The 15,468-nt window shown below is 40.3% G+C and overlaps 2 protein-coding genes and 1 pseudogene across 3 annotated transcripts in view; 2 read left to right on the top strand and 1 right to left on the bottom strand.

Moving 5' to 3' along the window:
- PIK3R4 (phosphoinositide-3-kinase regulatory subunit 4) overlaps positions 1-4,230 on the top strand; it is a 79,031-nt gene extending 74,801 nt beyond the window's left edge. For both annotated transcript variants that reach the window (XM_040480170.1, XM_040480169.1), the window contains 4 exons: positions 1,563-1,663; positions 2,426-2,514; positions 2,821-2,929; positions 3,658-4,230. In XM_040480170.1, coding sequence (XP_040336104.1) covers positions 1,563-1,663; positions 2,426-2,514; positions 2,821-2,929; positions 3,658-3,828 — 470 coding nt within the window. In that variant the 3' untranslated portion in view covers positions 3,829-4,230. The remainder of the gene's footprint in view (positions 1-1,562; positions 1,664-2,425; positions 2,515-2,820; positions 2,930-3,657) is intronic.
- A 654-nt stretch (positions 4,231-4,884) lies between these two features.
- On the top strand, positions 4,885-5,024 carry LOC121034289 (uncharacterized; annotated as a pseudogene).
- Positions 5,025-5,955: 931 nt separating this feature from the next.
- Positions 5,956-15,468, bottom strand: part of COL6A6 (collagen type VI alpha 6 chain) — a 169,662-nt gene continuing 160,149 nt past the window's right edge. The window contains exon 37 of the mRNA XM_040480168.1: positions 5,956-7,899. Coding sequence (XP_040336102.1) covers positions 7,707-7,899 — 193 coding nt within the window. The 3' untranslated portion in view covers positions 5,956-7,706. The remainder of the gene's footprint in view (positions 7,900-15,468) is intronic.

Genomic DNA, 15,468 nt, shown 5'->3' with positions numbered 1-15,468 from the left:
CAACCAGCCTGAGCTGGGACATGCATCTATCTATCCCTTTGGTCTCCTGCTGGGGCTTCCATAGGCCTGTATTTGTTTCCTACGACCATTTTGTTCTTATGTGTAATAAATTACCACAAAGTTGGTAGCTTAAAACAATACACATTTGTTCTACAACCGTTCCAGAGGCCAGAAGTTTGAAATGAGTTTTGCTAAGCCGAGTCCAAGTTGCCAGCAGGGTCACATTACCTCTGCAGGACCCAGGGGAGAGCCCATTCCCTTTCTTTTCATGCTTCTGGAGCTGCTTGCCTTGGCTTGTGGCCCCTTCTTCCATCTTCAGAGCCACCAGTATAGCACCTTGCTCCATTGTCCTGTTGCCTTCTGCTGTCAAGCCTGCCTCCTTCTTACGACACTGTGATTGTATGCAGGGCTCCCCTGGATAATCCAGGAAAATCCCATCTCAAGGCCCTTCATCATCTCTGCAATGTCACTTTACCGTATAATGTAACATTCACAGTCTCCGGAGATGAGGATGTACTTCTCTCAGGGGCTGTTAGTTTACCACAGGCCAAACCCACGTAGAAGCCCGAGGGCAAACGAGCCTGTCCAAGTGGCACACACGGGTCAGCCTGGCAGCGGGGAGTGGAACGTGCCAGCCCTACGGGCCTTTTCCTCCTCCCCCAGGCCCAGTCGGCCCCAGCCACATGGGCTTTCGGGCTTTCTCCTCGAACTGGACACATTCCTGATGCAGGGCCTTGCACTTTCTTGGTTTATTGCCCCCATTAGAATGTAAGTTCTATAAAATGGTATTTTTTCCATTGTTTGCCTCATTTTCCTCAGCACGTAGGCCAGCGACTAGCTCAATAGTAAGTATTTTTGCTTCAGTAAATATTAATGAAGGAATGAAGCCTGAGGTATTCTCACTCGCCCTGCCCAAAATGATGTCTTTCTCAGGCTTGCTGTTGCCTTTTTCTGTAATCTTCCCCTGCCTTCATTTCCCACTCCTCCCTGTCACCGATTTGCTTCAGTCACACTGATTACTCCTTTTCCCAGATGCCCAGAAATTGGAATGAGCAAAAACAAAACATTCTTTCTGCCTGCAATGACTTACCTGTATGCCACTCGTATCTGCTCAGCTTTACTTGTCTTTCAGTCCCAGAGGAAACCTCTCCACGAGTGACACTGATGCTTCCCCACTGGATGGGATCTTTTCCTTTCCTTGAGTTCACGTGGAATTTTGCAGTTGTTTTTGCTCTCCTTGTCTGTACATTTCTCCTCTGCTTCTAGACTGTAGGTTTCTTGAGGGTAGAATCTTTACGATTCACCTTTCTACCCCACAATTCTTTTCACTGTGCTGTATGCCAGTAAATATTTATTAGTAGTTTATTAAAGAACATCTTTTTTGCACTCCAGTCTGGTGACAGGGTCACAGTGTTATTTAAAAGTAGTCGTAGTGAGCATTTTTTGCAGGATGAGAAACAATGGAAATAGGCACAGGCTGTGTCGGATCATCTACCAAGATGTGAAAGCTCTCAGAGCCGGCTTGTGGTGTGAGTAACCGTTCTGGCCTGTGCTTCCCTTAGCCGTGCAGGGCAACAATGAGGTGTCCATGTGGGACATGGAGACTGGCGACAGAAGATTCATGCTCTGGGCCTGCAATGCACCACCACTCTCTGAGTCACAGGTTTGTCTCTGGTTTTCATTAGGCCAATCGAATTTCCCATGTTGCAAGCATTTTCAGACACTCTACCAAACCTGGTATCTGTTGGGCTTTTGGGTTGTGTTTTAAAATTTTTTTTTTCAACGTTTTTATTTATTTGTGGGACAGAGAGAGACAGAGCATGAACGGGGGAGGGGCAGAGAGAGAGGGAGACACAGAATCAGAAACAGGCTCCAGGCTCCGAGCCATCAGCCCAGAGCCTGACGCGGGGCTCGAACCCATGGACCGCGAGATCGTGACCTGGCTGAAGTCGGACGCTTAACCGACTGCGCCACCCAGGCGCCCCTGGGTTGTGTTTTAAATTATATCGAGGCTTTCCAATGTCTGGGTGTTTTGGTTGCTATAGTACCAGGAGGTTTGTGATGTGTCTGTGGAAGCCCGGTAAAAACCTGGGTTAACTGGAACATGACCCTCTTACATACACTTTTAACTGTCATGCTACCACCATGGGTGCTTCATTGGGACAAAAGGTGGGAGAGGTTCATTTCTCCTTTGGTTGGAGTCCTTCTCCCAAATAGGCAGTTTTCAGAGGCTGAACAGGTTTTGCCTCTTTATTCAGAATGATATAAAGCCGATGCACTTACAGAAGATATGCATAAATGGTCTCTCATTTCTTCAGTTAACCAGGTGCCCAGCAGCCACTGCCACTCGACTTGTTACTAGAAATGACACCATCTATGGAATACACTGCTATCTTTAATTTGATTCCTGTTTCTTTCTTTTAAGCCTGTTCCTCACAGTGTCCATGGTATCTATTGTAGTCCTGCAGATGGAAATCCCATCCTACTAACGGCTGGCTCAGACATGAAAATAAGGTACAGTATCTGATAAGTGTACATAGGTATCCTTTAAAAGGAGAAGGATAATAAAATGTGGATGGATACTGTGGTTAATACTAGGGTGCTTATTCTAGATACTTGCAATGTTGTCCTGTTTAACATCCTCCATATCTTGCACAGATAGCTGTTAACACTTCATTTGTATCTAATTTTAGTCTATGCTAGGAAAATCTCTTTTCCTAAGGCAAAAGAAAGTAAGTTATGCATTGATGAATGTAAGCTAATGACCATTACTTCCTCCCTCCGTCCTGAGATTATCAGCACTTTCTTCCTCTTCCCTAGGTTTTGGGACTTGGCTTACCCAGAGCGGTCCTACATTGTTGCCGGAGGTACTAGTTCCTCGTCTGTGTCCTACTCTAGGAAAATAATTGAAGGCACTGAAGTCGTCCAGGTACAAGCAGTCTTGTTTTCTCTCAATTTCTATAGGCACACAAATGACTTTGGCCAAGAGTGGCAGTATTTAAGAAGAACATTTATTTTCTTTGGGCTTTTCTGTGATTTTTAAATTAACTTTTATTAAGGTAAAGAAACATATAAAGGGCACACACATAAGTACCTAGCTCGAAGCAAGCACTTTATACGCTTGCTCAGTCCTTACAACAATTTATAAGGAAGTACCTTTATTAGAAAGTTCAGCACCATGAAGTAACTTGTCTGAGATCATCCAAGTAGTAGGCAGCAAAGCTGGGGATTCAGACCTGGCTGTTGGAACTCCAAATCTTGTGTTCTTGAGTTGGGTAAAAACTTCAAAGGAGGTAACATACCTGAAAGTGCCTGGGTCCTAGAAGGCGCTCAGTAAATGAATGAAAGCTTCCTTTATGGCAGATACATATTTACATCCACCGCTCTATTATATACTGTCTCTTTTTTCTTTTGACGGTGGCAAAAGGTAACATGCACAGGTTACGGATTGGCCTCTTTGTAAGCCACTACTCATGGGAAACAGGTCATTTTGACTCTCTTTACTCCTTGTCTTTGTGAAGGGACGACTACCTCACAGGAAGTTTTAGCTTTAAAGACAACCACCACCTGTCTCAGAAGAACAATATTCATAACAGGTACAATGTGGTACAGGCTTTTAACTTCTGGCTTTCTCCTTGACTTTTAACCATGAAACAGGAGATTCAGAATAAGCAGAAGATGGGACCAAGTGATGACACCCCTCGGAGGGGCCCAGAGTCTCTGCCTGTGGGACACCACGATATCATCACGGACATCGCCACCTTCCAGACAACACAGGGCTTCATTGTAACTGCTTCTAGAGATGGAATTGTTAAGGTGTGGAAATGAAAACTTAGTGGTCTGTATAATTTGTAATAAAGTTATAAGTTTACTGTAACTTGAGAGCAAAGGTATTTTTAGAGGACAGAACTGAGATTCATTTCTTTCATTTTCAAAATTATGTCTCTGTATAATACTGTCTCATGATTAAACAGATCCCATCCAAGGTGGTTAAGAAGGTTGTACTCAACCAATGTACTTACACATTATCTCTGCAAGAATCAGCCAGACAACAGTATCTGGGACTTCCTACTGTCTATGTCACAGAGGTGAGGAATTTAAAATGCTAAGACTTCTATGATCTAAGTTTGTACTAAAAACGATGGGTCATAAGCTATAATAATGTAAACACATTTTTGCTATTAAAACTGCTATTCAAACCAGTCAATAAAATGTATTCAAGCATCTTAAGAGTTTTTTTTGTGTTTTTTTGGCGTTTTTAACAGTAAACTTTAGCAGAAGAATAAACTCTCCAGCAGCATTTGTTCTCAAGAAATAAGGCACTTAATGTCACAAGGAATCGGCGACAGAACTAGGCCTTATGCCCACATTTCTGGACTCTCAGTATTTTGTTCTTTCTGCTTTATCATATCTTTCTTCCTGTTTTACAGTCTGCCTTATTATTTAGCACTAGAACTGATCTCCTGTGTATCAACCCTAGAAAAATGGCTCTCCTTGGCCATCATTACTATTTTTTATAGGCTTTAGTATAAATTCTGAAAGTTGGCCCTTCAGCTTGCTTTTATCCAGTGTCAATTACTTATTAAAGGCATGAAAAAGAAAGAAAAATGAAAGGATTAAGTTGTTAAAGACATGCCAAAAATCTGTACTTCCAGAAAAAGACCAAAATTGGTCTTTCCCGCAAAAATAAACCCTTCAAGCTTATCACTTATTTGTACATGAACTTAATTCTCTGTCTACATTTAACTGTCCTCCATTTGCAGAAGGGTTTATGCTGTTTGAAGTTAGTTACATGAGTCTGTAAACCAAAAAGTAAATAATCTGACTCAGGGAAAATACTACTTAAATACTTCAAAAACTTAATTTTCTGTAATTATATGATTCATCGCTTCTCGGCCTTTTGGCTAAGATCAAGTGTAATTATATGATTCAGTTATGGTACAGGACAGTGCATAGGTATGGCTCCATGATTCAGTGCACTTGGTTTTGTTGTTTACCTGTCTAAACTCATCAGAAAACCCTGTCATTCACAAAGGTCTGAGGAGTCTGGATGTCAATGAGGCCTTAGAGCCTAGGGGAGCAGTAGGATTTGCAAATTTGACATTGTCATGTTACATTGCCTCTGTTTCTCTTCATGTCTCTTAAGACCGTATCTGTGGGGTTTCTAGATTTAATGTCTGCAGAGGTTGGGGGACACTTGTTTGAGCTGAGAAGGGCTTCAAGCCTGGAGACATTAGTGAAGCCACACCTCTGATCAACATTCTGCGGGGAAGAATGGAGTGGGCCGATGGAGATGTAGTCCTTCCCCCCCTGATCGTGCCACCATCCATTCTTCCCGCTTCAACTCTCCCCTTAAAAAAAGGGGTCATTTGGTTGAATTGTTACTGTTACAATCTGATGCCACATTGAAGTTGCATCTTTTTTTCGACTTTTTTTTTAATGTTTGACTCAGAGCTCAAGTACAGAGATAATAGGAGGCATGTCTTTTAGAGTCAATTAATTTACATGTTTAGACCAAGAAGGACCACTGCTTATTGAGTCTTGGTTTCCACAGGGTTTTATTTAGGGGCGCCTGGGTGGCTCAGTCGGTTCAGCATCCGACTTGGGCTCAGGTCATGATCTCACGATCTGTGGGTTCGAGCCCCACGTCAGGCTCTGTGCTGACAGCTCAGAGCCCGGAACCTGCTTCAGATTCTGTCTCCCTCTCTCTTCCCCTCCCCTGCTCATGCTTTGTCTCTCAAAAATGAGGAAGTGTAAAAAAAAAAAAAATAGGGTTTTATTTATTTTTGCTGCTTTTCCCTTTTAGGAGAAAGAGGTGAATCATGGAAAATGTTTTTTTTTTTTTTTAAGGAATTTTTTAAAAAGGAACTTAATATTTATAGTATGTTTTAGATCCTTCATCTATTAAGGATCAAAAAGACACAAACTGCTAAAATAATCTCAATCACCAAGGGCAAAATTTTTTGGTGTATTTTACTTACCAATGCAGAAAAAAATAGACAAATACATATTAAAAGTATTTCTAGCAGTAAATAGCAGTTTTTGCTTAATCCAAAGTTAACCAGAAAAATCCCTGTTAAAATAGCTTTTAAATATTGCTCATCAATTTGCTCTACTTGAAGCATAAATTTTTCCTAAACTCCGAAGCACCACTTAGGATATGAAGAAACGTGATGTGCTTTATTCTTCTCTATTTCCTGAGTATGAATGTGACATTTTAACTCCTTCCCCCTCTGAAGACATTGGGAGCTATCTCTATGGAATTGCCTGAGTACGGATGGCAGAAGTGGTTTTAAAACACAGCGTAGGTGACCCTTCTTTCCTAGCTTTTATGAAGAGCGATACAGAAAAGAAAATCACCTACTGGTCTTAGGTGTCGGTAGCCATCTGCCTGCCCCCTGCGTCCAAGCAAAGTCTCCCCCCCTGAAGAGAGGTTCTGCCAAGCAGGGCCATAGTTACCAACGCTGGAGCCAGCTCTGAGAATTCGAGGTGAGGTCCAAACATTGTGTCTCAAATAATGCTACTCTGGCGTTTAGTGGTTGGAAATATTAGCCCTTCATAAAGGTTAAGAGTTAGTTATGTGATCTTGATGGGGGGTGAGGCGGGAGCAAGCTGTCAGAATGCTACTAGACGCTAGGCACTTGCAAGACCCTTCCTGCTTTAACTTACTCTAATCTCTTTACATCTCTGCAGCCCTGGATGGATTTGTGGCTTAAAACATGAACAACTTTATCTTTTCCAAACTCAGTATGTATTTAAGACTCTAGATCTCGGTCAGTCCTGTTTGGTACTATTCACCATTGACTAAATAGCTACCTGATGGGTAAAAGTAACGCAGCTTCACCCATGACAAGTTGTCTTGACTCTTCTTGCCTAAAGAATATAGAGACTAGTAAAGAATAATATATGACAATAATGGTAAAGAATAAAAGTCCATAAAAATGGCCAGGCACGAGGCTCTCTATATCATGAGGGAACTTCCAGCTCAAAAGCAATTATTTATGTTTTGGGGGAATTCACAAGTTTCTCAGTGAGTTAAGGAGGAGTTGGAGCAGAGAAAATGACTCTGCTTCTTCTCTGTCCCTGCAAACTACTGCAGAAGGTGGGAGAAGACCTGCCAGCACAAGCCTATCAGAAGGTTAGCCATTCTACACAGAGACAGTGGTGTATTTAAATGGCATCACGGGAAGTCAAATTACCAAAATTGACACAGAAGCATCGATTTCGAAATGTAAATGTTGGGGTCTCTCAGAACGTTAACCTTTGGTTAAACAGACGAGCCTTTAACAGTACTAAATAGAAAACAAAATCTTGGTTTGAAGTAAGTGGACTGAACAGAGACCTGCCATCAAAAGAATTAACATTGGCTCATATATATATATGTTTAAATTTTACCTTCAAATTATATCTCTATTAGACTTTTCAGGACATTTCTTTCATTCTTCCATCTTTTAATAAGTTCTTGAAAGTATCAGAGTGCCGGAATTATCAGGAATGCTCAAAGAAATGGACAAGAAACGAATGCCAGGGGTCAAGCTGCCTGATAATCTACAATCCGTGTTTTGTCCAGCCCTCCAGAGTGGACCTCTGGATATGGCTGGATATCCAAATAAAAGTTGTCCATAGTTAATGGCAGTGAACTGAGTTACTCAAAACCAGAGGCTTACCATCCTTTCAAAGGCTAAATCCTTCAAGCACTTCCTTTATCATTGTTGTCTTGGAGCAGTTGTTATCACCTTTCTTCCATTTTTAAAGGTATGGGGTGTGTTTCTGATAAGATTCTGAACAGTATCGTCTCTGCTGCCTCTTGCTACTCTTGAAAGGTATTTTTTGTCTTGAAAGAATCTGGCTCTCTGCAATGCATCCCTGAGAGCAGCTTTATGTGGTCCAAAAACAAAGCTGTACAACGAAAGAAGAGAAACATCATAGAAGAGAAATGCCATTTCTACTTTAATAGACTATGTTAATTCCATCTTCCTCAATGTTGTCATCTCCTTCCTTGCTACACCCTCCCTTCAGGGTAGTTTTATTAAGACTATGAAACTGAAGACTTACACTGGCCAGATCTAACAGAAGCTGAGAATAAGACAGGAGACATTTGGTCACAGTATCAAGATCATTTCAACAGCAAGGTTTCTTCTTTATAGAACATGTTCCACCCAGAACTTCATATGGCTGGTCCCTGATTATTCAGATTTGAAGTCAAATGGTACCTCATTAGAGATGACCGTATCTATAGTTCTTCTCCCAGTCTGCAGTCTTCTGGATGCCCAGCACAATACGCTCACTTTTTTCATAACACATCACTGAGTATTTATTTATAAATTTCTTTGTGATGTATTCTCCTTCTCCTCTATTCTACCTGCCCAGGCAGAAAATTTCACAAGACCATGTCATGTAATCCTAGCAATCCCAGGAACCTTAGAAGGGCATATAGTGGATACTCAATAAACATTTATCTAATGGAAACATGAATGAATGCCACTCCTTTCTTCCCTCCCTCCTATCCATCCATTCTTCACTTCTTCCATCCGTTCATCCATCCATCCAAATGTTGACTCTCTATGGAAGGCACTGTTACATATAATGGGAGACATAAAAATTATGCCCAGTCTGGCAGGCACATAAAGAGTTTGGGGGTCATGAATATTTCAACAGAAAAGGACAGCTGGGGTCAGACTCTGGAAGGCCTTGAATGCCAGATTGAGAGGTCAAGGAATCACAGAAGCCAAATACTACAATTCTAACCTATTCAATAAAACCGTGCTGGTGGAAATGTCCTATAATCTTCACTGGCCAGTATGGCAGCCAATAGCCACATATGTTTACTGAGCACTTGAAATGTGGCATGACTGAGGAACTCAATTTATAATTTCATTTAATTGAAAGCTAGTGGTTACTGTGTTGGACAGGTCAGGAAGGGAGGCATTTCAGGCAACCTTATTTTACAGGGAGGTGTTGGAAAGAACTTTAGATCCATAAACATCTTATATTCCAGCCCCTCTGCTTACTGGCTGAGTAGCTCTGAGAAAATCATTTAACTAGAGTGATTCTTGTTTCCTCAGGTGTAGAATGGGAATAAAAACAACCTATGTTGTGAGCAACATTGGAAGTTCTCTAGACTAGTTACCATGGTGCTCTGGTGATTACAGATGAGGAAATAGCACATACAGAGGTAAACATCAGGGACAGAACTGAGACTAACCCAACCGTCTGATAGTAAGAGCTTTGTATTACTTCCAATGAACCAGGTTTTAATTTGAGATACTATGGAAAACTATCAAGGTATTTGGAATAAGAAAGTGAAATGAAAAATGTCATGCTATCAGGAGCATCTGGATATGGGTGCAGAACCACAGGAAAGCAGATGGCCTGGGGCAGGTTGGACAGCTAAGAAGGTAGGAGGAGCTTGGCACATAAATTCTTTGTAAATATTTTTAGAATGAATGTGTGAGAGCCTGGTAGCATAAGATGAGAAGGCTTATCCGTACCTATAAGCCTCACAAATTTGCTGTATTGTGGTCAAGGGAAGAGTCAAGAGAACTCTAAAACATTGAAATCAGGAAAACAGTACCAGTATTCACTCTAAGTACCATTGTTTCATATTTGGATTTTTCTGCTTTCATCAGCTTTAATCTGATCTCTCATGAAAACAAAAATATTTAGAAAATGAGTAAGCAAAAGACAAAGAATTTAAAATTACTACACTTCTCTGCCTCACATACACATGCATGCATGCATATGTGCACACCCTTCCGTCTTCCCCGTCCTCATATTCTTGCCTCTATAATGAGAGAAGTGAAAGAGACATTAAACCAACAGAGAACCATGCTATTATATACTCTATGTCTGGGCTTCTGAAACTCCAGTCCCAAAGTGTATCTCCATTCACTTCCATCAGTGCTATTAGGAATGTACCAAGCTGATCAGCAAACTTCTCCCAGTTACCAAGAAAGCTAAATTTTAGTGCAAATACAGTTTTCTCACACCTTCTCCCACTTTTGCTCTTCTATTTTCTTAATTCCAGAACTAAATATTAGGAGCTCAAATTCTCCAAAGTCTTAATTGTCTATATGCACAGAACATCTCTACCAATCATGGAGTATGTATTCTTCTGAGTCTGGAGCACACTGTTTTTGTGTCTCGGGTTTATTTTATCTACACTGGTCTCTCCACCCCTCCGCCGACTTTCCCTTTCCGTTGAATCCTTTCTATGGTAAGTTATCTTTCTTTCATCCTTCTTCCTCGTTAAGAAAAAGCTGTTAAATTGCTAACTGCTTCTATAGCATGACATTGCTATCTTTTTTCCTTCCTCCAATACTTTTATTCTCAAAAGTGTTGAACATGATAAATACAATATCTCTGAATTTTTTTCCCCACAGTTGTACACAGGAGCTTGTATTTGATAAGCATCTGTTAAGAATCATTTGATTACCCTGTTTGGGAATCAGAATTTCTGGTTTTCCTTCTACTCCGTATTATTGAGATGCTTCTTTACCGATTGGTAACTCCACAACAGGCAGTCAAGAAGGTAAGAAACAGGAATGAAATGCAGCCAATCATTTTGCATCTTGTGCCCAACTCCAGTAAAGGTTGTGGAACGTGGCGGCTAGACAAAATGAGGTGGGTAGTACTAATTGGAGATTTCAGTTCTCTGTGATCACAGATTCCTCCATCTACGCAGATAATCGGGAGTCAGCTATGCTAAATTTACTAGTTGACTGGATGTGCTGGAGTAGAAAACACAGACAAGACTGCTTCTATTTCCAGACACTTTTTTTAATGCTCATCTTGTGTGTCTAGAACACAGATTTTGGAAGGCAGAATTACGACAGATGTATTATTCATATGGCACTGGTGACTGTGTCCATTTTTTACAATTTGATTGTCCTGGCTCTGGTCTGTCACCGCTTTGAAGTCTGGCACGAGAGCTCCCCTGACTGGATGAAGCGATAAGCAGGTGGCTGTCTTTTATTGTCTCTGAGCAGATCTAAGCACTTAAAAAGAGGCTGCCCTACAATCTCACCCTTACTGGCCATCTGTCTCTTTGGTTGCTTGTGTTAGGTTCCTTTCTTTTCCATCTGATAAGAACCAGCTTCTACCTGTATTTCTTACAAATCTCACAGTGGAATGATCTAATTCTCACACACCATTCTGAGACATGGCAAGTCACCTTTATGGCAGGCAGCTTGCCTCGCAGGCATTCTCAACTCCCTCAGTCATGTGCTCAATTCTGCCTCACTTCTCGTGAAAGGCTCAGACAGGGAGTTTCAGAAGTAGCTAGCTGTGTGGCTCCTTACCTTTTATTACAGTCTTTGGTGACTCAGAGAAGGCCTACGGTGCCCCAGGCTAATGCACCGTCAGGGAGTTCACCAACAGCAGTCTGGATTTCATGTCTCAATTCCTGATGCCCCAGCCATTTCCCGTCATTTCACCATTTCAGATACATAGGAGAAGCTGAGCCTCCAGTCTATCTAGGGCAATGTGGAGAAGGGGGGGGGGGGGAAGAGCCTGTCCAAAAGCACTGTGAATCTCCTCCACCTATACTGATCTTTAAACAAAATGCATTTGTAGGAATGGTTTCCAAAAAATGCCTTTTAATTCGTACAGGCTGGCTTCCGCATCTGCCTTTGACAGTTACGGCCATTTACAAAATAGATGAAGCCCAGTGCAGATGCAAATGGGAAGCTCCTTTCCATGCTACCAGACACCTGCAGCAGGGGGAGCCCTGCTCTTTGTGGACTGACTGCACAGGCCTGTTCTAGGCCTGAGTTCAGGCAGCATTTGCTGCTGGACAGTTCCCTGCTTCCCAGCAAGGTGAGGAGACCCGGAGGCCGAGTCTTCTCAGAGCTTCTGGAGCTGGGACATCTGGATTGGGAGTGCCTCTCTCTGGCCCTGACCATCGTACAGAAATGCAGACAGTGCACACTAAAAGTAGGCACACTGTCCAAGACATGTGCCTAAGTGTGATTCCCAAGGGCTGGTACATATTTCATTTCACTCAGATGGGTAGCATGTGTGTGTGTATGTGTTAGTACAGCATGGTTTTTCACTGAAACACACTTCTTAACTACTTCAATTATTTCTAATTCTAAAAAACTTCATACATGCAAAAAATATATATGTATATTGTTGAGTTTTAAAAGAAATTTTGCCTTTGTTGATACTCTTAAAAATATCTTAATCAAAAAATACAAAGTTCTTATTCCTTTTCTTTGTGTGTGTGTATATATATATATATATATATATATATATATATATATATAATTTCTTCTATAACATCTCAAGAACAATGTTTAGCTCATTAATTTTTACAGTTTTAAACTTTTCCCTAAGAATTAAGACTATGAACTTTCCTAAATAAGGACTTCTGACATATCCCATAAATTTTGACATATGATCTCTTGATTATACAGTTCTAAATATTTTAAAGTTTTCATTATAATTTTAGCTCATTATTTAGAAATGTGATTTTAATTTAAAAATGTATAGACTTTAAAAATATCTTTTATTAGTTTCTAACTTAATTGAATTCTGATCAGTTTGGATCATATGACACCATTCTTACAGATTTGTTGATACTTGCTTGATAAGTTAAAAATGAGGGGCCCCTGGGTGTCTCAGTCGGTTAAGCATTCAGCTTCGGCTTAGGTCATGATCTCACGGTTTGTGAGTTCGAGTTCCGCATCGGGCTCTGTGCTGACAGCTCAGAGCCTGGAGCCTCCTTCGGATTCTGTGTCTCCCTCTCTATCTGCTCCTACCCAACTCAGGCTCTCTCTCTCTCTCAAAAATAAACATTAATTTTTTAAAAAATATTGCACAATGAACACCTAGTAAACTCTCCACCTTGATTCAACAGTTGTTAATGTTCATGTCTTCTTCAGAAGAATGTCTCATTTTTCTACGAATGGTTCTAAATGAGCCTATTAATTCAAGTTTGTTATGATTAAGTCTTTAATATCTTTACTCATTTTTGTCTGCTTGACTGATCAGTATTCAAACTTGCGTACTGAAATCTCCAACTTTGATGACAGTTCAAGGGCAATTTCTCCTTGTAGTTTTTCAATTTCCACTTTGTATATTTTAAGATTATTTTAACACCCTCTTCGAAATTTAGAATTGTTATATCTTCTTCATGAATTGAACATTTAGCTTTTCATTCCTGCAAAATGGTTTTATTTCGGGGCATCTGGGTGGCTCAGTCGGTTAAGCATCCAACTCTTGATTTTGGCTCTGGTCATGATCTTATGGTTGGTGAGCTTGAGCCCCACATCAGGCTCTGTGCTGACAGTGAAGAGCCTGCTTGGGATTCTCTCTCTCCCCCACTCTCTCTCAAAATAAATAAACTTAAAAAAATACCAAAATGGTTTTGTTTAAAAGAGTATTTTTTCTGATATTAATATGCCCTTTCCAGCTTTCTTTTTATGGTTATCTTTAGGTTTGTATATGTCGTCTTCTGCATATACCAGTATATATTAAGTTTGTAGCTTATTTTAAAAAAATATATTTGCCTGGTATATTTTTTTCCATAATTTTACTTTCAGCTTTTCCCATGTCATTATTTTGTGGTCGTGTCTCTATAATTGAAAACAAGTACAGCTGGATTTTATTTTCATTCTTAAATCCATCAATCTCTGTAACTGGCATGTTTAGTCTGTTTATGTTTATTATGACTCCTGCTATATTTAAATGGATTTGATCCTGCTGTCTTACTTTCTGCCTTCTACTTGTCTTCCCTCCCCCCCTTTCTTGCCTTTTTATTTTTAAAAAAACTATTTATTGGGGCACCTGGGTGGTTTAGTTGGTTGAGCTGTCAACTCTGGGTTTCAGCTCAGGGCAAGATCTCACAGTCTGTGACATCAAGCCCTGTGCTGGGCTCTCTGCTGGCAGCCAGAGCCTACTATTTATCATCATGCTATTGTTTTTATTCCATTTTCCCACACTACATTTTTGGTAGTTAGCTACTTTCCATTTTTTTTTCCACATGTGCCATCAAAATTTCTAATGCATTTTTAAGAGAGTCTTAAGTTTTTCAGTAGCCTAACTGCCAGACCAAACTATTCAAGTTCCTAGAACTCTTGAACCCTTTAACTCCATTTATCTCCCTCTGACGTATATTATTGTCTCTTTTTTCAGTACCATCTTCTTTACCCTTAAGGCTCAACTTCATTTTTTTAAGTAACAAAAGGTGATGTTATTGTTCAGTATATAATTTCAAGCTTAGCAAATATTTATTAATATTTGCAGTATTAGTACTTTTCCTGTTAAACCACTAGGTGCCAACAAATATGTTGTGTTCATACCTTTGTTAATGAGTTCAGCTTTTTTGTAACCCTACAAATTAGATATGACTGTTACTTAAAATATAACATTTAGATTTGCCTAAATATTGACAGATTTTGATCATTTATTATTATTGCATCTCAGCTCTTCCTTCTGTGGTCATTTTCATTTTCCTTGAAGTACATACTTTAGAAGTTCCGTTAGCAGAGGTGTTTGTGGTGAACTATTGTTTTTTGTTTATCCTAATTCTCTTTGTTTTACAATTATTATGTTTCCATTTTATTTCCTTTTTAATTTAAATTTTAGTTAACATACAGTACAATATTGGTTTCAGAAGTAGAACTCAGTGACTCATCATTTACGTATAACACCCAGTGTTCATCACAACAAGTGCCTTCCTTAGTACTCATTACTCATCTAAGCTCATCCTCCCATCTCCCCGCCTCCATCATCAATCCATAGTTTGCTCTGTATCGTTAAGAATCTTTTTGTGGTTTGTTTCCCTCTCTTCTCTCCCCACCTTCCCATATATTAGTCTGTTTCTTAAATTCCACACATGAGTGAAATTATATGGTATTTGTCTTTCTCTGATTGACTTATTTTGCTTAGCAGAATCCACTCTAGCTCCATCAACATCACTGCAAATAGCAAGATTTCATTCTTTTTAATGGCTAATATTCCATTACACACACACACACACACACACACACACACACACGATGTATTCTTTATCCATTTATTGGTTGATGGACATTTGGGCTCTCTCCATAGTTTGGCTATTGTTGATAATGCTGCTATAAACACTGGGGTGCATGTACCTCTTTGAATGTGTATTTTTGTATCCTTTGGGTAAATACCTAGTAGTGCAACTGCTGGATCATAGGGTAGTTCCATTTTGAAAAAAAAATTTTTTTTCTACCTTTCTTTCTTTTTAAGAGACACAGCACTAGTGGGGGAGGGGCAGAGAGAGAGAGAGACAGACAGACAGACAGAATCCAAAGCAGGCTCCAGGCTCTGAGGTGTCAGCACAGAGCCTGACACAGGGCTCGAACTCACAGACCAGACCGCGAGATCATGACATAAGCCGAAGTCAGAGGCTCAACTGACTGAACCACCCAGGTGCCCCCATTTTTAATTTCTTCCTTCCTTCCTTCCTTCCTTCCTTCCTTCCTTCCTTCCTTCCTT

Source organism: Herpailurus yagouaroundi, unplaced genomic scaffold (assembly GCF_014898765.1).
Source record: "Herpailurus yagouaroundi ecotype Mexico unplaced genomic scaffold, PumYag 159, whole genome shotgun sequence".
NCBI classification, from domain to species: Eukaryota; Metazoa; Chordata; class Mammalia; order Carnivora; family Felidae; genus Herpailurus; species Herpailurus yagouaroundi.
The sequence above is the reverse complement of the archived record's forward strand: the minus strand, read 5'-3'. Positions and strand labels throughout refer to the sequence as shown.